The following is a 22,248-nucleotide window of genomic DNA, read 5'->3' as shown; positions in this document are numbered from 1 at the left end:
TCACCCGTCCTACACCCCATCCCGAATCCGTCGCCCGTTTTTCCTCTCTACTGGCCGCCGTTGCAAAAACTCAATACGAACGAATCGGACAGCCGTTTGCCTGCAGGGAATAGCCTCATCGACAATTTGTGATGATGCGTCTGTTTTGACCCCAGCCCCCAATTCTTTCTTTCTTTTTCTTGTTCCTTGTCGTCGCCGTTTCCTACCGGATTCCGACCGCTCGCTCGCTCCACGGCCTGCCTGCTCGCGACGACATCCCACTACCGATCCATACGTACACATGATGCGAAAACCGCGCTTTGATGCGCCTTGCTCAACCTCGCTCGAGCCCACCTCACTTCATTCACACGCAGCTTACCAACATGCTTCGTCTGGTCAACGGCACCAGGTAGACATGCAGCCCTGCCGGCGCCACACACTGGCTCGTGCCGACAGCCACCTTCTCTCCCTCACACTCACACTCGAACCATCTCCGACGACGCACATGGGCCCGTGGCCTCGCGACATCTTCACACAGCCAACCCGCCCCGCCCGCTCCCGGCGCCGGCAACGAAACGGACCCATGACGACCTTTCCCTGGCTCGTCTATGCCTTGATGGCGCTGCTGCTAGCTGCCGTTCCCGTCTCGGCCGTTCGCGTCCCTTTCACCAACTGCCTCGACGAAAAGTACATTGCTGCTAAGAAGCTGGAATGGCAACCCGTCTGGGCCGATGCCAGATTCGATGTCACCGACCCCAGGCATATGCTTGAAGTCACCGTCTGGGGCAACGTCACCGGCTCCCAGGATCCCTCGAATCCCCCGCCTACCCTCCGCGAGGACCCAAACCGCCTTTACTGGAAAGACGACGCCAAGACGAATGGCAAGATTATCCAGACCGCCAACCCGAATGCTGCGCACCCCAATGCCACCACCCTGTACCGCAGAGTAGACGTCCTCACCTATCGCCCGGTTAATGAGCGCGTCTTCTTCTGCTCACAGGCACTCATCGGCGGCCAATGCCCTCTAGGCCCTTACTTCAACACATCACCAATGTATGTAACATCCCCCATCCCGTCCAATTACCTGCTAATCTTTGCGTCTAGCGACTTCCCCAACAACCTCACTACTCTTCCGTCTAGCCTTTCCTCATTTCCCTCCATGAACCTCACCCACGACTTCGGCTCCTCGTACTCCTTCTCCTCCTTCTCCTCCACTCTTCTCCTGCTCTACGGCGACGAGGGAGCCACCAACATTGGCTGCATCTCATCCATCATCACACCGGATCTCGGCCCTAACCGCAACGTCATCAAGTTCCTACCTCTCGTCATTCTCATCATCTGCGGTTTCGCCGTCATCTTTGCTGGTAATTTCAGTCCGTGGGGCTCTACCGACATCTTCCAATGGTCCTCCAACTACGGCCGCGATGCCGATCAGTTAAGATTGGTCACCCCCGGTTTTGGCGACTGCCTGCAGTACATGCAGTTTGCCGTCCTCACCGGTGCTCTGAGCATCGGCTACCCAGGCTTCTACCAGCCCATTGTCAGCCAGGCCGCTTGGTCAACCATCATGTTCAATGAGAGCTTCGTCACTAACAAGCCTGGCTGGCGCAATGTTGTCGATGGCATCTACGTCACTAGCCTTGACAACAAGTACGGCATGCAACACATGAGCCAGCTCGTTGGAATGGCTGACGACCAAGATATCTGGGCCGGCATGATGGTTTGGCTCTGCGTCATCATCCTCGCGGCCTTTATCGTCGTCCAGTTTGGCTTTCTTATTCAATGGGTTTACCGCCGCTCGACCAAGACCGCAGAGGAGGATCTGCGTGCCAAGAATATCCCCTTCTCCATCGGCAACGTCGTTCGCATTCTCTACAACTACATGCTATTGCCGATTGTCGCCTTTTCTGCTTATCAGCTCGTCATCGCCGAATCAGCCCCTGTGTATTGTGTTGTCCTAGCGTGCATGACCTTGGTTGTTCTCATCGGTTTCGCTGCCTACTTGCTGTACTTGATTGTCACCACGAGACCCAAGTCTGTTCTGTTTGACGACCTGCCTACTGTGCTTCGCTTTGGTCCTCTCTACAATACGTACTCTGATGAGGCTGCCACCTTTGCCTTTATCCCGCTTGTGTTGCAGTTTTGCCGTGGTCTGGCCATCGGCGCCGTTCAACCGAGCGGCTTAGCCCAGATTGTCATTCTCGCCATTTGCGAAGTCATTCAGATCTTTACCCTCAATGCTGTGAAGCCCTTCCAGTCGCCTACCTCGATGAACGCATACCACACCGTCTTTTCTTGCCTGCGGCTTATTACCATCCTACTCATGGTTGCCTTTGTGCCGGGTCTTGGTGTCAGTGAAGGGCCCAAGGGCTGGATCGGCTACGCTATCCTCATCGTACACGCCTGTGTACTCGTTTTCGGCTTCCTCGTCAGCGCGCTAGGGACCATTCTCGAAGTCGTTGCCCGCATGATGGGTGCTGGCCGAGACAGCACTGTCGGCTCTACCAGAGGCGGCCTCTCCAAGATTTTCGGCGTGAGGCAGCTCAACAAGCGTGAATCGCATCGCGCAATCCCGTCAAGAATCAGCCAGCTCTCCACTGCAGCCATGATTGACACCGAAAAGGCTAACCGCGCAGGCTACATGCCCGCTAATGGGCGAGTTCGAAGCAGTTCTGGAGGCAGCCTCGGTACTATCATGGCTGCAAACAGGCACCGCAGCAGCTCTGTCCTTGATAGCGTCGATGTCTACTCCAACGCACACCGACCTGCAGACAGCCCGGCCTCGTATCTACCTGGCACGCCTGGCGAGACGAGCACTTTCTCTTTCCTTGCCACTCCTAATACTGCCGCACGATCTGGCCACGCCCATCATGGCCATCAATCATCCATTGCCACTCTCGAAGCCGCTGACCCATACTACCGACCACCTCGGAGACGTCGGTCGACCAACGAGAACTTGCCGCAAGAGCCGGTTACGGGGCATTTCACCCCTGACCAGCCCGGTCTTTTGCAACCGCCGGGCGCTGCAGGCGAGCCTGGCGATGCTGCGGCTGACATCTCGCGCGGGGCAACGCCTGTGGCACCCGGAACTGGACTTGGTCCGCCGGGCACCACCATGGCGGCCCTGAATGCTGTACCGAACAGGCCGGATTATTCAACGCGTGAAGTTGACTTTTACTATGGTGTCCGGGGCCCGGCGCTCAACTCTGATAGCCTGGGGCGCAAGCTTGGTACTGGACCCGCCGATCCCACCGGCCCCATTGCCACCGCAACTGGCTGGTTCCGCAACTTCATGGGCGGCAAAAGCAAGGACAAGAGCAAAGGGTTTGAAGTTGTCCGCAGCTCGAGGATGCCTCCTGCCATGGCTCGCAATGCTGGCTTTGGCGACGAGACACCGCCTGAAGGCATTCCCGTCGCTCTTGGCGTCCTGAGAAAGGGTCCCATCGATGATGAAGACGAAGATGACAACTTGCAGCCTAACCGCGCCCCGAAGCCAACCGCTACGCTGCTCAGCGCAAGAGACAAGGGCCACGACTCAGGCGATGAGGATGCGGCTCACGGGCCTGGCGAGCGGGAACCTATTAGTCCCGTGACGAGCGATGACGAAGACGATGATGATGGTCAGGTCTCTACTTACTACGATGCACCTGATATTCCTCGAAAAAGCTCAAAGCGCGATTCAGTTAACATATCGCCCCACCACATGCCAGCCTTGAGCGTCGTGGACTCACAAGATGCCGGGTCATCTTCACACGCCCGAGATGATGGATCTGAACGGGCTCATAGGCGCATCGCTTCGCATTCGTCGAACGCGCCAAAGCTGCCGAACCTGCCTTTTGAGCGGACCAAATCCCAAAAACGCCTCTCGTCGATGTCTTCGATGGACTTTCGTGACGGATTTACCACCGTCGACCTAAACACTGAGCGGCCAGCCAGCTACGGCATGGTATCGCAGCACTCGATTAGCAGAGTCGCAACGAACCCTCGAGCTACTCTGCACAGCAGCTCAGCAGAACTTGTGGATGAGAATGGCGTGCCGAAGATGCACAAGTAATTCGACTTTAATTTTTCTTAAACTCTTTTTGACTTTCTTGACACACACACACACACACACACACACACACACAGCAACACACAGCCACACACATACGGACATCAAAAGCATACAGGTGCATCGATAGAGTGAAGGTAATACGTTGGAGGGATTGGTCCCGCGTGCATGGGTTTTTATTGAATTTTAGCGACAAGCTTTGTTTCACAAAATGTACATTTGATTTTTACAAGGTTTCTTGTAATCTTGACTCTCGCCCGAGAGACTCAAATTTGAATACATGGGTTTTCCTTTGGTTGGACTATAATTCTGGGCAAGCCTCTGGGCCAAGACTGGTCATGGACATGAAGACAGCGATCATTTATATCTCAACCTGACCTTTTCTCTCGCCGTGAACTTGTACATCTATTTACACATATATGCATCCATTCAATCAAGCACACAACCACTCGTGGTATATCCATGCCAATAGATCCAGCCGTGATTCCTTCATCTTTTTCTCCTTCCTTTCCTTTCCGTGGAACCGTGGTCCAAACATGCCCACCACCCATGCCCCCCATTCTTGTCTCATCTTTTTGTTCTGCTTCGAAACTTCAACCCGTACCGCCCCTCGTGCCCTACTTGACCGTGATGAAGCCGATGCCGGACCGCGCCTTTTGCACCGCCCGCTTCAGCGCCTGCTCCTCGACGTCGGTCCACTGCACGCTCAGCTCGTCCCACTTGCGGCCCGGCGTGTTGTACTCGCGGCGCCACCGCGCCTGCACCGCCTGCAGCGCCGCCATGCGTCGCGGGTCGCCCGAGCCGCTGTACAGTATGAGGGCGGTGCACGGCGGCAGCGCCTCGTGTATCCGCGCCACGCGGGCGGTCAGCCGCCTCACACAGGCCTCCACGTCACCTTCCTCCTCCTCAGGTGGCCCGCCGCTGCCGTCGCGGTTCGTGTTCCACCAGCCCTGCCGGGCCTCGAGCTCGCGCAGCCGCGCCCAGACAAAGTCGACGCCGCCGCCGCGGACCTCCTTGCCGTCCGGGTCGCCACGGACGCAGCGCAGCACGGTGCCGGCGCGCGCGAGCCGGCGGAACAGGTTCTCGCCCTGCGCGTCGTGCGCGCCCCACGCGCGGCCGCGCTCGCACTTTTGCTTGACCAGGTCGAGGCAGGTGCGCGCGTCCTCGACCGAGTCGTGGCCGGCGTCGCCGCCGCGCTGGATGCGCCGCCCGAGGTACTTCTCCGCGAGCCACTTAAGCGAGGACTTGAGGGGCGGGCCGCGCGGGTGCGGGAAGAGCAGTGAGGTGTCGACGATGAAGGGGTGGGTGAGCTGCAGGGCCTTGGTGTCGGACTCGAGGGAGTGGCCGACGAGGATGGTGCGCGGGGTGAGGAGCTCGAGGAGCCGCGCCTGGACGTCGGCGAGTGTGGTGGTGACGGGCGCGAGCATGGCCTCGGTGATGCCGGAGAAGCGCGTGAGGTAGTCAGTGATGGGCTTGGCGGGGCGGACGAGCTCGTCGAGGACGACGGAGCCGGACCAGTCGACGACGCTGATGCGCGTGAGTGCGAGCTCGTCGGGGCCCGTCAGACACATCTCGCAGTCGACGGCAAGCACCGCGCGGCCGGCCGTCACGCTGCCCTGCTCGATCTCGGCCTCGGGGACCTCGCCGTCCGAGAGATGCTCGACCGCCGTCCGCACCCAGCCCTCGGGCAGGACGAAGGCGTCCCGCGCGGCGGTGCTCTCGGGCAGCAGCGCCGGGTGCACCAAGAACCCGTTCTCGGCGAGCTCCGGCGCGGTGGCCAGGAACTCCGTGATGCGCGTGCGCTCGTTCTTCCACCCGGAAGGCTCGCGAGCGGGTTTGATACCGTCGGCGCCGTTTGCAGCCGCTGCCTTGGACTTGTCCTTGGGTAGCGGTGTGGCGAGGAACGCCGCCATCGGGGAGTGCATCTTGCCGTGCCTATCATCGCCGGGCGTCTTGACCGGCCACAGATGCGGAAACATGTCCGCAAAGGGCTGCAGCGCCTCCGGCAGCGCATCCCTCACCAGCGGCCGAGGGTAGTAATCGTCCGGTGACTCGTGCGTCTTTTTCTGCTGCTGCTTGTCTCCGTCCAGGTCGTCGTCGCGCGTGTCGTTGAACGTGGCCAGGTCCGTGCCAGGCCGGAACATGGCCTCCTCGAGACCGGGCACCATGACGGCAACGATCTTGCGAAAAGCCGGGCGGTGAGAGACGGCGCACCACTGCGGGCCGGTGCCGTCGGCGAAGATGTACGTCACCAGGTCGCGCAGGTGGCTGAGGCCGATGCGCGACTGCAGCCGGGCGTTGGGCGAGAAGGTGATGGCGGGGTAGTTCTTGCCCGGGCGCGGCATCTTCTTCTGCTTCTTGGTCGAGCGGCTGACCGTCTGCCACTCGTTGGGGTTCGCGTCGGCCGTGGCATCATCACCATCCGCGGCGTCGTCGGTCTTGGGCTTCTTCTTGTCGTCGGCGGCGGGCTCGTCGTCGTGTCCGTCATGAGGGCTGGCGCGCTTCAGGCTGATGCGCTCACTGTTGGTCTGCGTTGTGTCGTCGCCGGTCGTGGTATTTGGAGCGGCATTGGCAACAGCGGCTGCAGCTGCCGCTGGCGTCGCTTTGCTCTCAGCGTCGACCATGGCTGCGGTGGCACTGTCGTCGAGAGACAGGCCGAGGAGGCTGCGAGCGGCGCTTTTGACTTGTCGGATTTTATTTCGAAGATAAGTGACCATGAGTTACAGATGTTTGATGTGATGGATACTATGACATTGGAGGAGGCATGTGACGGTGACAATGGGGAACTCTGGTGCGATCGACGTTGTATGATGATGGATGGAGATGGCAAACAAAGAAAAAAGTGAAGCTTTGAATCGGTGCCGCTAATCCGCCCCACTCTATCTAGATCTCAAAGTCAAAAGTTGGTGATGTGCATTTATTCACAACAACTTACCGTTATTATTAAATTAGGATTTGAAATTTATAGATTTATTCTGCTTTCGATATTCGTCATGGTCAATATTTTTTCAACCCCCAGAAACTCATCATGTCATCATGTCCAACTCGCTAAATCCCCTCCATAGTTCGCCCTACAGCCCATGATCCTCCTTGAGCACATCCCGGCCCAATTCCGCGAGTATATCAACCTGCTGCCCGACACCATACTCGAAAAACGCCTGCGCCCTGTCGCTATTTGGATCCTTGCGCCACATACCAATCAGGCTGAGCTCCTTGTCGCGGCCGTCCAGCTCCGCGATGCCCGCCAGCACCTCGCGCGCCTGCTGCGCCAGCTCCCAGCCCGCCAGCTGCGGCCCCGACGCGACCGTGTCCAGCACCATGAACAGCAGCATCTGCGCGAGCGACACCTGGTCGACGTCCCGGAGGGCCTCGCGCAGCCTCCGCCCGACCTCTGCCGTCTCCATCGCCCGCGCCGAGACCTGCACTGCCTTGCCGCCGCCGTCACGCTCCTCCGCCAGCGCCGTGTCCGCCGCCGTGTTGGTCAGCAGCTTGGCCAGCAGGAAAAGGTTCTTGGCGCGCGAGGGGTGGAACGGCGCCGGGAAGCGGTACGGGTCGCAGTCGCGCGCCGCCAGCGCTGCCAGCGCCAGCGCGCGCGCGTAGTCGCCCGCCTCGCCGTGGTAGATGGCCAGCTCCGCGAGCGTCTGCGGCAGTGGCGTCACCGCCCAGAGCCCCGCGGCCACCAGCGCCCGGCAGCTGGAGAGTTGCCGCTCCAGCGCGGCCCGCCGCTCGGGGAGCGCGACGGGCGGGGGCTGGAAGTGCAGGTTCCCGGCGGCGCGGGCGGTGGCCTGCAGGTCCGGCGCGCTGACGGCGGGGTGCGTCTGTAGCTTGGTCCCGTCGCCGAGGATGCTGTCGTCGTTGAGCCGGAAGTCGCGGTAGTGCGCGCTGGCCTGGTAAACGCACAGGTCCTGCGTGCATCGCCGGCAGCGGCACTCAAAGTTGTACGGTGCCAGCGCGGCCTTTCGCTTTCCGAGCGAGCTCGTGTTGTCTGGCAAGGACATGTTAGCAAGGCTTTGTTATGATGGAGGGGGGAAGACGTGTGAGAGAGGCAATACCTATATAGGAGATTTCAATCTCGTCGCCGCTTTGTATGCGGTACTCTGCTCGTAAGACGGCGGTCCTCCCTACGAATTGAACAAACGCGTTGGGGATGCAGGAGTGGTTGGCCATGGCCAGCGTGGGCTCAAGGAAGATGCCGACGTGCCCTAGATCGGCGTCAAATCTATGAAACGCATTGGTTTGCAGCTGCAACCAGCAGATTAGCATCATCACCGACCCTTCCATCGTAGACGAGCATACCTTGCATAGAATCTCAACAGCTTGGCGCACCGACGCCTCGCTCGTCTCCCACCCTGCAAATGCGCAGCCTCCCATCGCCATCATCTCCATGTCCGCCCAGCCCGGCTCGCTTCTCCTCCGCGCGACGTGCCCCTCCAGCCCCTCCATGCGCCTGCCCAGGTCCTCCTCCTGCTGCCCGCGGCTCAGCAGCACCTTCACTAGAGCGCGCACCGGCGTGGGAATCTCGCGCCGCTTCCGGGACGCCGACGGGACGGCGCGCACCAGCGCGGAGCACTCCAGATCATGGCCGCCGGACCACGCGGCCGCCTGGCACCGCGCGTCGCAGTAGTAGGCGGCGCGGCAGCGCGAGCACGGCCGCGGCTTGCCGTCGCCGCGCAGGCAAAAGGAGCATACGGTGGTGAGGTGCGAGACGGAGGGCAGGAGGAGGAGCGGCGTGAAGACGGCGATGACGGCGCCGGCGGGGAAGGTCTTGGTGGTGTGCAGGGCGCGGCCCTTGGTCTTGTGAGGCTTCACGGCCACGCCATCGGGGACGGCGGATGCCATTTTTCGGGCAGGAATTTGCAAGGGATGATGCAGCTCGGGGGTTGTTGTTGTTGTTGTTTGTCGTCTGTTGCTGATGATGTGTTGGGGAGTATAAAATCTTTAGTTGTGCCAGAGATGCTCCACCAAGTTGCCACCGTAGAGGACGACCCTTTTACAACATGCCACCGACGCCGCGTGAGACGATGACACTTTTCTAGAATTAATTTTTGAAATTATTATGGAAGATCTATCTATGCGTTCTGTACACTACAACTCCACATGTTGAGGCACATTCGGGTTCGCCTTACGCGCTGCCGCCAGCCGCGCCTGAACATCTTTGCTCCAGTGGCTCTTGTCGGCCTTGTTCGCCTTCACGATGCGATCGACGTGATAGTCCCAGCAGCCCTCCGGCGCGCGGGTGCCCGCCTCAGCGCACTTCTCGTCCGTCAGCCGGGGTCCTTTGGGCCACTGCCCGGTGATGGCACCCACGTCTTCGTCGAGGAAGTTGTTGAGGGCCAGGACGCCCGCCTTTCGCTGCGCCGCCGCCCACTCCGGTCCCTCGCGGGCCAGCACGCGGGTCAGCGTGTTCATTAGCCCGGCGCGCACGAAGTCGTCCCGGATCTTGTGGTCCTTAATGAGGGTGTCGACGGCGGCCACCCGAGCCTTAATTGAGCTTGCGGACGCAGGCGCAGGCGCCGTGTCGTCGTCCCGCGGCCCGACGCAGCGCCAAAGCTCGCTCCCCAGCGGTGCCTTGGCTCCCGGGCATTTGTGCTTGAGAATCTCCGGCCAGTGCTTGCTGACCTCGGCCAGCGCGGTCGGGTTGTTCCGCAGGCTGGCGGCGAGGATGGTGGCCGCCTGCTGGTCCCGAGGCGGCAGGCCCTCGACAGCGGCAGCCGTGCCGGGGTGCGGCTCCTGGATCATGTGGCAGACGAGGGACTTGATGATTTCCGGATCCGAGGCGACCTGGAGGCCGTAGTGCAGGTCGTGCGCCAGCTCCTCCATGGCGTCGAGCGAGGCGTCAAAGGCAGGGTCGTCCTCACCCTTGTCGGCCTTGAGGAGCCTCACGGCGTTGACAAAGCCGGCGTTCTCGTGCGGCGGGGCCTTGATCTTTCCGGCCGCCTCATACGCCGGTGCGCCCTTGGGCGGCGCGACGATGGGGTCGTCACGGGCCTCCGGCTCGACCTTGATGACTTCCCGCTCCACCGGCAGGCCCTCGAGGGCGGGATCGACGGGTTCATCCGGCACGTATATCTTAGCCAGCTTCTCGCCTGTGTTGATGTTGAGCTGCACGTGCAGACCTTTGGGGATCTCCTGGTCGTCGTGGACCGTTTGGAACTCATCCGTGGGTACAAAGATGCGCGGGTAGCAGTCAGCGGGGTCGCTTGTGTGGCATATCAGATCAGGTTTTGTTGAATCCTTGTCTAAAGCGTCTTGTGAATCTGCCAGGACCAGCGGGGAAAGGAACAGAAGGGCTATTCCCAGGAGGAGGGCCAGCAGCACGGGCAGCCGCAGCAGCCGTGATTGTGATGCCATTGCAGAGGATGGCTGGTGTTATAGGTCAAGAGACTGACCGGTCCGAGGGAAAGAAGGGCGGTGTAAAAACGGTGAGAAAAGGATGAAAATGACAAGTCAAAAGTTCCGGAGAGGATTTGCCTCCTACTTTTACCTGTTGAAAACGCAACTGTTCAGCGGGTATGACTCTTTTCTGAAAGGACAGGCTGTTTGTTTAATACGTTGGACGATGTGGCAGTAGAAGATTTTAGAAGCCAGTTCAGCGCAGTTACAGACGTGCCAACCAGCATGGCAGCTTGTGATTGGTCAGACTTGTTTAGTCCCCACAAACGTCCACTGCGCCTACATATGTACATATATACATATGTACAATATACATAGGTACTTCCAGTGATTTCCACTGTAGCGCGTTTAACCTTGACAACCAACGCTTCACTGCAACATTTTCACGAGAACAATGTGACGAAATGCTTCATGAAATGAATTGAGATGGCCGGATGCGACATCTTGGACCAGATATCTATGATGATTGTCCTCCAGACGGTGCCCAGCTCTGCCCCACGCAGCATGCATGTGTTGGCTGAGCCCAGTCAGCCTTGACACGGAATCGCAATGACGCTTTGCCTGGACGAACAAGCCATCCTATTAATTGAAATATACTAGCTGTATAATATCTCACGAATGAGTAATGAGTCGATCGGTGACATGATTGGCGCAAGCCAAAGAGGCTGGTCGGCACCCGCGCATTCTTCACAGGCCGAATCTCGACCCAGGTCTCAGGAAACAATGGGAGGGTGTTCAGCTGGCTATGGAAAACACCTCCCTCAGGCTTTTAGGGCTCGACAGAAAAACGTCATGCAGACCCCGAATTTGCCCAGAATTCCATCGCTGCGCGAGGCTGGTGTGCCCAACAATGGAGACTCGGCCGCCAACATTCCAGTCGCAGCCGCCTCCCCGACCACCTCGGCCGGGCATATTGCAGTGTCAAAGATGATATATCACGGGAGTCAACATTAGAGGAGGCTGGTAGACCCAGATTTAAAAAAAAAAAAAAAAAAAAAAAAGGTGCATCTCAACATGTATAAAGACTCACTGAGGCCCTCTCCTAACTTTTTCGGCATCAACCACAACAACAACAACAACCTACAACAAAGAGATACAATCCATTGAGGACCTACTCAATAGGCTCTATGCTCGCATAGTTCCACCCACCTTTCGTCCTTCTGCTCCTTCCCTTTATCTTCCTCCTCTTCCTCCCCTCTCTTGACAGACAACGACATCACAACGTCGCGCATGTCTCTGTTTTCCTCCCTCTTCGCGCTCATGTTCCTGGCGCTGGCCGTCGCCGGAACCCACGCCATACCTCTGAGCACCCACAAATCCCATAACGTCGTCCTGCACCAGCTGCGACGCGGCCGCGCCATCTCCAAGATGTCGGCGGCTAACCACCTTCGCCACCACCACTGAAGCCGGCCTACCGGTGGCGTGCCGGGGAGCGCATCGCCCGGAGTTTACGGCAAAAGAGCCTCAACGAACTTGAAACATGAAACGCAACGAAATCGAAAATAAACGTTGTCAACTTTTTGAAACACTCCTTTTTTGAACAACATACGACTGCACAAACGTGGTGCTGGGCATCACCTCACAGAAACCAACACGTCGCACCATGACGTGATTTTGCAACGTTGGGTACGACAATCGCGCCGTGCCCGCGCGTGCAAGTTGAAACTGCGGTGCTGGTAACCGATTTTCCTTGCGCTTCCATCTAGGTGCCTGGTTGCACGAGAAACACCTTGTCGAGACTTGCAGGCGTTTTCCACCCTGGCTGGTCTCTGTCAAGCCATTGCATACGCGTCGGTGTCTGGGACATCACGTCAAGTGCGGGCAGCTGCACAAAGTCTGCACCTCCCTTCCTTTTACAAAACGAGCAACATTCGCTTTTGCCGTCATTGGCTATGATTCATCATGGTGCCTGGCGCACTCAAGTTGCCCGGCGCACACACTGGTTTATTGCTTCACGCTGGTCGTCTCACGCTGTCCTTACCGCCTACCTACCACTTACACTGTTTGGGGTGTACAACAGTCTCTCGTTTCTCAACTTTTTACTTTGGCGCCATCTTCCACTCCCTTCCTGGTCGTCCTGAACAGTTTCCTGTTTTATTCTCTCGCTCTCTACGAACCCACCGTCTTGTTCAGCACTCCTTTGCAAGGCTCCTCGGACGCCTCTACGTCTTATAATCACACACTCATTATCATGTGAAGAATGTCATCTCCATTACACAGGTAACGTATCTCATCTCACGCGCTCCTTCTTGATTGGCTGGCCGATTGAATTCTGGGATTGGTACTTTCTGGCGTTAAATTGCTAGTGGTTGTATTGTCTTGTACGCTTTCCTTGGTTTCGACTTGTCTCTGTCTCCGTTTCCTTTCCGTTTTTTACTGAGTTTTGCCTTTTTGTGGAGCTTCGTGTGTTGGTCGTTCCGTCTGCCTTGTTTGTTCCTCTTACTATTTTACTGCTTAGGATGTGTGCTTTCGATTAGATAATTACTACACTCATTAAGTTAATTTGCTTTCTAATAATGAGTTTGCTATTATAAAATAAAAGTTATTGTTTTGTACTCGTATGAGAAACTCTTTTCTAAATTCTTTTTTTTTTTTACAACAAAATAACGAAATGACGTGGCTGGTCCAAGGTACTCGGGTACCAAGGCCGTTTCATACACTCCCTTATTCGACATGTTATTAAAACCCTGATATTGCAAAAGAAGATTTAGGGAATAGAAAGGATTCCAGAAGTACTCGGCCAACTGTTGCTGAACCCGTCTTTAGCTGAAACGTCAAGGATGACAATGACAGCAGAATTGGGGCTCTGTTCAATTTAACCAAGGGGCACTTTACCCCATATTATGTACGCTTCGTCTGATGATAAAGCGCTTGTAATTAATAAACGCAATCCTTGGCTGTCGTTAAAATATCTGCGCAGTTATTGGTCTTATTACCGTCCCTCACACGAAAGGTGATTAATTTCCGAAGCCTGATGGCGAGCTACTCACTTGTTGGTAGCACTCAAGCACAAGGCCAACGCACGCACTGCCGCCGAGGCCGTCGTCGGCTTTGTACACAAAGCTCTCAAACGTATAGTCAGTCATCTAAAATACATGACGCTGATTTGAGGAGCACCGCGCTACCAAGTATCTCTGCCCTCGCGTAGACAGACGCCCACCTTCGCATGACGCCCGTTCTGGGGCCGGCGCCGCACCTGTGTCCGATCATTTACAGTGGGAAGCCAGCGGCCTTGGCGATGGATGGATGGCCAAGGACGTTCGGAAACATTCTTATAATGCCTCTGGGGGCACTACCTATAACATCCTACCATTATATATGCATTTAATCTTGGTCGGTCCGGACAGAGCCGCCTTGGCGGCCTCCTGGCAAGGTCCGAAATTAGGACTCCAAGAGGGGGCAGGCTGCCCAAGGTCCAGAACCTTTGCGGCGCGTTTTTGTCATCCTACAACGCTCTCTTTTTTTTTCTTTTATTTTTTTTTTACGCTGCTTCATCATTTTGATTGACTATCCTTAAATCTCCCGAGGCCCGTAATCCGGCCGTCCCAACGGCGGCCTGAAAAAACACTCGCTCTTTACCATGGCATAATGCAGCCACTCATTGTTCGGGCAGTTTCACTCTCAAGCTCTTGATTTGGTAGCGGGCGGTCGCATGAGATGCAGAGCTGCAGGTGTGGCACCCCTTGCATCGATGAAAGAGCTTCCCCAATGATTTGTTTCCTTGAAGATTGTTTTTTGTCTCAGATGGGCACGTTGTTTGTTCATTTTTGAACCAGCCGTGCTTGGCTCACTTCAAAAGAGTCTGCCAAGTGACGCAACTCTGAGCTTTCTTCAACAGCCTCACCGCCAGAGGCCACGTAGCACGAGTCAATAAGCGAAGAAGCGAGCCCAAGAAAAAAAATAGATGGCTGGGAGCGATTTTTCACAGCAAGACGTACATACCGTGCGATGGCTGCTGGTATCGCCTGGGTTGCACTGCCTGGCAGTAGTATTAGAGGTCGCTGAGGGGATGGCCCTATCCAATCAGACTTGTGCGACAGAAGAGCCTGTGAAAAAGAACTTCCCCTCGTGTGGCCCCCCTATTTACATACTACACAAATAGAAACATCAAGTAACGGATATTTCGTAAAGCAAGACTTTCAAGAGTAAGACAATGGTCCGTGATTCTCACACCAAAAAAGTCCCCCAGCCCCCTGGCGGCACGCGAGCCCCAGGACAAAGGGCCCACGCGTGAAAGTCTCACTCTTCGAGTTCCATTCCAACGATGCACGACATATCCAGTCTTCCTGCATCCTTCCAACATGCCATATACGAGGCGCTTGCTTCACTAAAGGACCCGTGCGTTTTTGTTCGTGTAATCGTGTGTAAATTTTTCCGACAGCGCCTGTGCGCCAAACGGCCTAACACTTGAAATTGTGCGAGCATATATTCTATATAAGCGAGAGGATAGAAAAAAAAAGGGAAAATGAGTGAATAGAATGAAGGGAGTGGATAGAAGTGAAGAAGAGAAGAGCAAAACAACCAAAAAAGTACATCCACGAAACAATTCCTAGGCACCACGTCTCTGTGCTTACACAAAGGTACAGCCATTTAGAGGCGGCAGCCGCCGACGCCCTCACTCCAGCCAATGAGGCGGTTTGCAACGTCGCTCGCGTAGCAGTGAGTCGCGCCGCCTCCCTCCAGGAGGCCGCTGCCATCGATGGATCCCGAGTTGTACATGCGCGCGGCCTTGTAGTAAGTTTGCGCGCCGGTGCCGCCAGCCTTGGCGAGGAGCTGCTTGAGGCCGTCGCCCGCCGGGGTGCCTTCGACACCGTCCTGGATCATGCCCAGAATCGTCTCCTTGGGGCACGGGTTGACGCCGTCACACGTGTGGGAGCCGTCGTGCGACTGCATGAGGCCCGGGTTACGGACGCCGCCGTTGGTCGTGGGCACGCGCACGCAGCCGTTAGACTCCTGCATGACGATGGCGAGGATGAAGCGCGAGTCGACGCCCGATGACGCCGCGACGCTCAGGATGGCCGCCTTGATGTCAGCAATCTCCTGGGGAGAGTCGTTTGCCTGCCCGAAGGCGCCACACCCAATTGGGAGGACATTGGCCTCGTTGGCCGCCCACAATGAGTCAAAGCTAGCCCACTGGTCTTCTTCAGGCCAGCCGGACGAGGCAGCGCCAGTGCCGAGGAAGACCTTCAAGTACCCCTTGCCGAGGCCAATATCGACGCCGGCGGTGCCGGCGGGAGTTGCCGGCTGAGAAGCGGTGGCAGCCGGCTGAGTGGCGGCAGGCGGCGTAGAAATAGAAGTTTCCTGGAAGACACCACCAGGGGCAGAAGACGGAGCAGGCGGCGCGGAGGATTGAGCAGGCGGCGCCGCAGCCGTCGAAGAGGGTTGAGTCGCAGGCGGCGCAGCCTGGGAGGTCGGGGCAGCAGCGGGCTGGGAGGTCGGAGCAGCAGCGGACTGGGAAGTCGGAGCAGCAGCGGACTGGGAAGTCGGAGCAGCAGCGGGCTGGGAAGTCGGAGCAGGGCCCTGAGAGGCTTGAGCCGGGCCAGCCGCGGCAACAATGGTGCAGTCGCTTCCAGAGCAGACGCACTTGGTACCCTCGGCGACGCTCATGAAGATAGCCTTGCTGTTCAGGTTGCAAATGCCAAAGAGGGCCTGGCCTTGACAGACCAGGTGACCGGCCTTGCAGTCCCGAACATGGACGCTCCTGAGGGACGGGAGGGCCGCGATGCCGCTGATGAGGCTGAGAAGAGCCACGGGAGTAGAAGTCTTCATCTTGGCGAAGGGGGGGGGGAAGGCTGTTCAAGTAGAGAGTTGAAAAGGAAGGTCGAAGCCGCACTGCGGTCTGTATGGGAATGGGACGGAGGTTCGTCTGGTTGCCTGACGGTCACGCAAAGGATGGTGGTAGTGTGTGAAACACTGCAAAGCAAGCTCGAGATCGGAGGGAATGAGGGCGACCTGCGCAAGGCGAGGATAGTTGGGTTGAAGGAATGGGATGCTGTCGAATCGAGGGAGTGAAGAAAACGAATCTTGGACCGGGCACCAGTGCCGTCTGCAAGGGTAAAAAAGGGAATGAAGTGTTCCGTGGTGGATGAAGAGAAAGAAGGGACGAGAGGCTTGGGAGCGGCAGCAAGATAATATATACATATGTTGAGCTCACTGCACTGACAGGACCGGGTTACCTTGAGCGTTCAGGCTGACTCTGCGGGACCTGAGCTGGGGACGACCGACCCCATCATGGATGGATGGGCACGTTGGCCGGCGGTAGCATGACCTCTGACCTCTCTGCTTCCTTCTGCTGGTCTCTTTTTTTTTTTCCTTTTCTGCCTTGTCTTTCCATGTCTGTGGCTCTGCAAGAACCCCTGACGGTGAAACCATGCATGGCTTGTTGAACCACCCCATCTGCAAAGAGCGGCTCCCTGCGCTGCGCGCTCCTGTAGGACGAGGGCTACATTCCTTGCCGGGTTCCCGCCACGACCTCGGCCAATGGTCATCACGAATCGGGCATTCCGCAGGCGAATGGGGTCCGATTTCGAGCCTAAAAATGCCCCTCAGAATCCGTACCAGCGCCCGCCAATATAGCCTCCCTCTGTCCTTCTCTCCCTGTGACTGGTCCGTTCTTTTTTGTCGATTCTAGCCCGGTATGGTTTAAACCAGGGGTTTGCTGGCTAGCTGGCCAGTTGGCGGTTGCCGCCGACCAATGGCGCTGCGCCGTCCCTCTGTGTCGATGTTTCATCTTTTCAGGCTGCAGGCCGGAATTGTGTATTGTATCCCTGTGCTGTACCTGCTTTCTGCGAAATATCATTCACGTTTGCAGGGTATTTCTGTGGTGAGATATGCCCTCTAACCCCGCTTGCATCAATTCTTCATTGTCAGTTCAGTACAATTTCATGACATGCAAGTCACAAGACTTACTGGTGCACGGGAAGAAAGAGCCCGCGCGATGGAGAAGGTGGAGAGAAGGGGGGGTGAGGGTGAGGGTCGTTGAGGGCGGCCACATCCACACCACCATAATCGGCCGCCTGCAAGGGACCACAGCGTCTTTTTTTTCCTGCGCTTCTTTTGTTTCTCTCGTTCTTTTGTCCTCCTGAGTGTGGCTTGAACGTGGATGCAACCCATTCGAGTACAATAAAAAACTGACTCGAAACTGTTGATCAACTGAGCAGGTGTGTAAAACTTGCGGGGTCGTTGTGGCTTTCCTGTGTCAACCGTTTGCCGACCGTTTTCCTCCGTTGTCGCATTTTCTCCCTCGCCACAGTCCGTAACTCGGTCGTTGCACAAGAACCTGAATGGCCGTTACTGTTACCGACCGTCACCCTGTAACTATCGTGCAAAGCTGGCCTTTATGGTGGAGTGGACGCACGAAGCTGCTCTTCTTTGTTTCAATCTCCCCAAAACGTCATCTACAACCTGCAACAGTCAGTCAAGTCTCGCAGTGTTGGTCAGTAGCGTCATATGTTAGTACAGTGCTGCCAGCCTCTTTCTACCAAGTTACTTTGTGCTTTTTGTTCAAGCATGACGTAAAGGCAGCCGACTAGATGATGCATGCTGGACTCTGCAACTGTGGAATGAAACTTTCGCGGTGCCACCGACAGTAACCGGTGTCGACCTTGTCCCAGCGAGCGATCGGTAACGGTGACGAAGGCCGCTGGGCCGGCCTGGTCGTGCTGATCCCGATCCAAAGTTCTTTCTAGGTGGAGAGGCATCCATCGTTCGGCAAGTTCTTCCCAGATAACCAAAATCGGCAGGTAGCGCTGCTGGTGAGAGCGTACGATGCAACCAACAGTGGCGAAGGTGGTGGGCTCGTCATGAGTCGCGGGAATGTCGCCAAACGGTAAACGGGGTTGGTGAAGTCACTGCCAACGGCTGGCAAGCTACTTGGCGGTGAATCACGCTGCGGGTAAGTAAAAAAAAAAAAGCTGCATCATTCTCTTGAACTCTCCATTTATCGTCATATGTGATATAGACGGCGATGATATGATGCAAGGTTGTTCGGCGTCAACGAGCGGCGATGGACGTAAATGTTTCAAACGGAGGAAACGCATCGATCGGCCAAGAACCATGATGCCACTCTGCCCCGCCACTTCCAAACATGTTGGTCCGCAAGAACCGAATAACCCCAGGCTTGGCACCGCAATGCAGGCATTGAAATATCTTATGCGTTCGTCAAAAATTGTGATTTATGAGCTATCCACTCCTGCCATGATGTGAAATGAAAAACAAAAACTTTTATTATCCAACACGTATATATCGTGCGGTGTGTTGGGCTAACACCTCTTCCCTCCAGGGTAAGTATATGCCAAGATGAAATCAAAATGCCAGTCATGACAATGGGTATAAATAATGCAATAATGCAAAAATCATTAATCAAGGTCCCAGTTCCGCGGTAATATGCCTGGATAGGTTTTTGCTCTCCGAAGTTCTCGATGTGCTGTAATCCATCGCCCCTTCTACTCGCGACGGATTTGAAACGTCTCTAGCCCGCTCAAGGTCGGCCTCGGAGAGCTCGTTTACACCACCAGAGGTCGACACGACGTAGTTCCCGTCCGTTTGTGAGCTGCTTGACTTGTCGCGCGTGTGGCTTGCGTTGAGCGTATCCTGCGATGTCCCAGACGCGTTGAACACGCCGGCGCCCAGCCCGCTCCGTCGCCGGTTGGCCGCCGGCTGCGACGCCCGGCGCAGCTCGTGGTGCGCGTCCTCGCTGCCCGCCGAGCCGTAGTCGGTGAAGCCGATATTGAAGCCCAGCGTCCGTGCCAGCGGTCGCAGGGTCGAGCAGCTGGCCGCGCTGAGAGCCAGTCCCATCTCAATGGTTGACCAGATGGCAATATCCGTGGTCGCCCCTGCGGATCCGGGTCAGCCCTCAAGCCCTCAATGCATGAATGAATGACACTTAAACATCTTACATAGGAAATCGGGATCGTAAAACGTATGCATGTAGGCTACACGCACGAGTACGGCAATGCTCGCCCTAGCGTCGATGGCCGCGTCAGCAACAAGTCTGTAACGGCGACGAGACAACTTACACGCAGCCCAACCCCATCAAGAAAATCAACACATATCGAATATCGGAGCGAATTTGTAGATGCCAGATGATGAAAGCTGGCAGCAGCGCAAAAATTAGGTCAGTCGCGACGCTGACGGCACTGTATAGGTATGCCAACGCGACGTAGATGTGTATGGGGATGCAGTGGCCAGAGATGGTGTCGTTCCAGTAATGCGCGATTGGCTGGCACTGGAACACGGTGACAAAAAAGTAGGCACTTCCGGCGACGACAACGCAGAACGAGGTGAAGTAGATGATCCATTTATGCTCCTTGACGCAGACTATGCGCAGCAAAAGCCAACCGAACGACAGCTTTGCCGTCATCATGGTAAGGCCGAAGAAGACGTAGCAGATGAACCAAAACTAGGACTCGTGAGCTTCTTTGCCGTCCAAGCTTGCGAGTCTTGACGACACTTACTCTCTTCGCAGTGACATAGTTTTCGGGGGTCAAGTCATCGCGGTGCTGGCCCGTCCCGTAGTGGACTCCCATGTTGGAACAAATCACATAACCCAGGAAGAAGACCTGCCAAAAGGTCAGCATGCCGCGATATTACCATGATCGCACTCCCAGGGGCAAGGGGGCCGCGTAACATACACAAGAGAGGGCCATGAGCCAGTCGTCGAGCCCGAAGCATTTGGAGATGAAGACGCGGGTGTAGCATCGCATCAAGACTGTGCAAGACGCCAAGATGAAAAAGGCAATGTTGACCCCTAGCAACTCGTTGCCGCGGTTCGCCGTCATGTTGTCGCGTTCTCCGAGACAAGGCGGGCAAAAGTCGGGGAGATGTGGAAGACGGGCGGCTTTACATGATGCGGCTGCAGGTGGAAGACGAAGGCGGCGCTGTGTGAGAGCAAAGGTTGGAAACTCGCGACACAGATTATTGTACAAGAGAATAGCAACAAAGAAGAGAAATAATAACGACGGGGGAAACAGCAAGTTAAAACTCTAAAATGAAGACAACATTTGCTGGGCAGCTCCACACAACTAGTGAGACATGATGTGTATTTGTCTCCGGCGGACACTGCGCACTGTTTCCCCAGTTGAAAGGTTATAACTACGAGTAGTTAGTTAGGTTATTAGGTTGAATTTCTTACTAAATAAAGCTCCGGTTTTCGTTGGGGTTAGTTGCCAAGTGCCGACATCGAGAGGATCAGCGCCCTATGGAGTTGTCTTTGCGCACCAGCAGTCTATTGGGCTGTGTCTTGGCTTCAGGGGTTGGGCTAGTTAGTTAGTTAGGGGCGCGCGGTGAACAAGGATTTCCTTGTCAAGACTTGTCTCTCCGGCTTCTCCGTTGGACAACACACAGCAGTCAATCAACAAGCTCTCGAGTCTCAACTGACAGGCCGTGGTGATGTGTCGGCAAGGGGGGTCGAAGCAAGGGGAGCCTCGGCGGAATCAACCAACTCGGGTTGCCAAGAGGCACGGAAAGCCCCATCCCGGCCGAGGCTTGGGGAAAATAGGTTGACAGCTTGGCCTTGCCCAGCTGTCAGTTGTCTAGTTGGGAAAGTCTCAGACACGCATCCCACACAACGCGGTCACAGTTGGCAGTCCATGACTCGCTAAGAACTTGATTTAGGCTATGTACTTGGCAGCGGTAGCCGTCCAGTTCCGAGGCCTGGCCCGCGGCACATGTAGTTAGTTTTGTTAGTTTTGGTTAGTTTTGTTAGTTGGTTCAACTAGTTAGCTAGCTACCTACATAGGTAGGATAGCTCTAGACTTGAGAGCTGTAGCTACAGAGTACACCCTCGGCGGACAGCGGATAGCCAGTACAGAACAGTACGGACTGACTGCAGTGCGCAAGGCCACCATCCCCATCAAAGATGCAACGGCGTGGGGTAGTCACCGCCAAATTCTGGTGAAGATGGATAACTTTAAACACGGGGCCTGAGTGGCATCGTTGCATGGAAGCAGTGTCAATGCACACACAGCCAAGCAGCTTGGTCCGTCTGTTCACAGAACGGAGTGATGGGGAATGGGCAGACCGTCGGGCTCCTTTGCGGGGTGCATGTAGGTGGTCGCATGTGTCAAGGGGTACGGTTATACTTTGTATGCCAATGCATCTCTTCCCAGATCAACTCGCAACCCGCCGTTCGTCGCTACAGGCCGTCGTTCCGTTCCCGCTTGGACCCGTGCCTGGCTGTCAACTCAACTCCTGCACTAGTTAGTCAGTTAAACGGGCTTTGGTAATGGCTCCATGACCTGTCACTCTGACAGGGCCCATCTGGGTAATCGTATGTTGAGGAACAGATACCGAGATTCCGCTCATGATCCGAGCGGGCAATCAATCACCGGGGGCCCTTGCCAGGACAATTTTTGACATGGGATGGCTTGTCGCCCGAGTTGTTTGCAAAGAGTGGCTTCATCCCAAAGCAAAGCCTGCTGCAAGTCATCTCTTGAGCCCTGCAAGAATTGGTGGAGAATAGTGAGCTTTCATTGGTCTAAGCTACAATAATCCCCGCTTTTTAGCTTCCACTCGGTCCTGACTGCTCCCAACTACTCCATACTGGCCCATTCATGCACAGCAAACGGGCCAGAATTAGAGATTAGTCAAGAGCAATCAACATCACGAAAAACCTCATCATCATCATCATCATTATCATCGTTATTGCAAGAAAATTTCCTGGACCCAACCCAGTACTTCGTATATGCAAGAGACCGGTCGCGTGCGCCTCAAGGCCAAAGCCCATGCCTTTCGTTAAAACATCACAACTGTGGCAGGTTTATTCAGCCGCAGATTTTCCATCACTCCCATAGTCAGCAACAGGCATCCAGGTCTCAGCCATGCCA

General features: G+C 56.1%; 6 protein-coding genes across 6 annotated transcripts; 1 reads left to right on the top strand and 5 right to left on the bottom strand.

The window, feature by feature from the left end:
- Positions 1-394: 394 nt before the first annotated feature.
- Positions 395-4,033, top strand: ISF_04314 (integral membrane protein; the record flags this gene model as incomplete). Its single annotated transcript, XM_018847920.1, has 1 exon — positions 395-4,033. One exon carries the CDS (start codon positions 395-397, stop codon positions 4,031-4,033), a length of 3,639 nt encoding a protein of 1,212 aa, XP_018704876.1.
- Positions 4,034-4,647: 614 nt separating this feature from the next.
- On the bottom strand, positions 4,648-6,654 carry ISF_04313 (exonuclease; the record flags this gene model as incomplete). Its single annotated transcript, XM_018847919.1, has 1 exon — positions 4,648-6,654. One exon carries the CDS (start codon positions 6,652-6,654, stop codon positions 4,648-4,650), a length of 2,007 nt encoding a protein of 668 aa, XP_018704875.1.
- Positions 6,655-7,101: 447 nt separating this feature from the next.
- Positions 7,102-8,869, bottom strand: ISF_04312 (SET domain protein; the record flags this gene model as incomplete). The annotated part of the gene is made up of 3 exons (XM_018847918.1): positions 7,102-8,015; positions 8,083-8,272; positions 8,327-8,869. The coding sequence occupies 3 exons, from the start codon at positions 8,867-8,869 to the stop codon at positions 7,102-7,104; spliced, it is 1,647 nt and encodes a 548-aa protein (XP_018704874.1).
- Positions 8,870-9,115: 246 nt separating this feature from the next.
- Positions 9,116-10,381, bottom strand: ISF_04311 (hypothetical protein; the record flags this gene model as incomplete). The annotated part of the gene is made up of 1 exon (XM_018847917.1): positions 9,116-10,381. The coding sequence occupies one exon, from the start codon at positions 10,379-10,381 to the stop codon at positions 9,116-9,118; it is 1,266 nt and encodes a 421-aa protein (XP_018704873.1).
- A 4,632-nt stretch (positions 10,382-15,013) lies between these two features.
- ISF_04310 (hypothetical protein) lies at positions 15,014-16,192 on the bottom strand (the record flags this gene model as incomplete). Its single annotated transcript, XM_018847916.1, has 1 exon — positions 15,014-16,192. One exon carries the CDS (start codon positions 16,190-16,192, stop codon positions 15,014-15,016), a length of 1,179 nt encoding a protein of 392 aa, XP_018704872.1.
- Positions 16,193-18,784: 2,592 nt separating this feature from the next.
- ISF_04309 (hypothetical protein) lies at positions 18,785-20,202 on the bottom strand (the record flags this gene model as incomplete). Its single annotated transcript, XM_018847915.1, has 5 exons — positions 18,785-19,257; positions 19,321-19,385; positions 19,441-19,823; positions 19,879-19,983; positions 20,056-20,202. The coding sequence occupies 5 exons, from the start codon at positions 20,200-20,202 to the stop codon at positions 18,785-18,787; spliced, it is 1,173 nt and encodes a 390-aa protein (XP_018704871.1).
- Positions 20,203-22,248: the final 2,046 nt, after the last annotated feature.

The sequence above is a fragment of the Cordyceps fumosorosea genome (assembly GCF_001636725.1).
Source record: "Cordyceps fumosorosea ARSEF 2679 chromosome Unknown scaffold_9, whole genome shotgun sequence".
Classification (NCBI taxonomy): Eukaryota; Fungi; Ascomycota; class Sordariomycetes; order Hypocreales; family Cordycipitaceae; genus Cordyceps; species Cordyceps fumosorosea.
The sequence above is the reverse complement of the archived record's forward strand: the minus strand, read 5'-3'. Positions and strand labels throughout refer to the sequence as shown.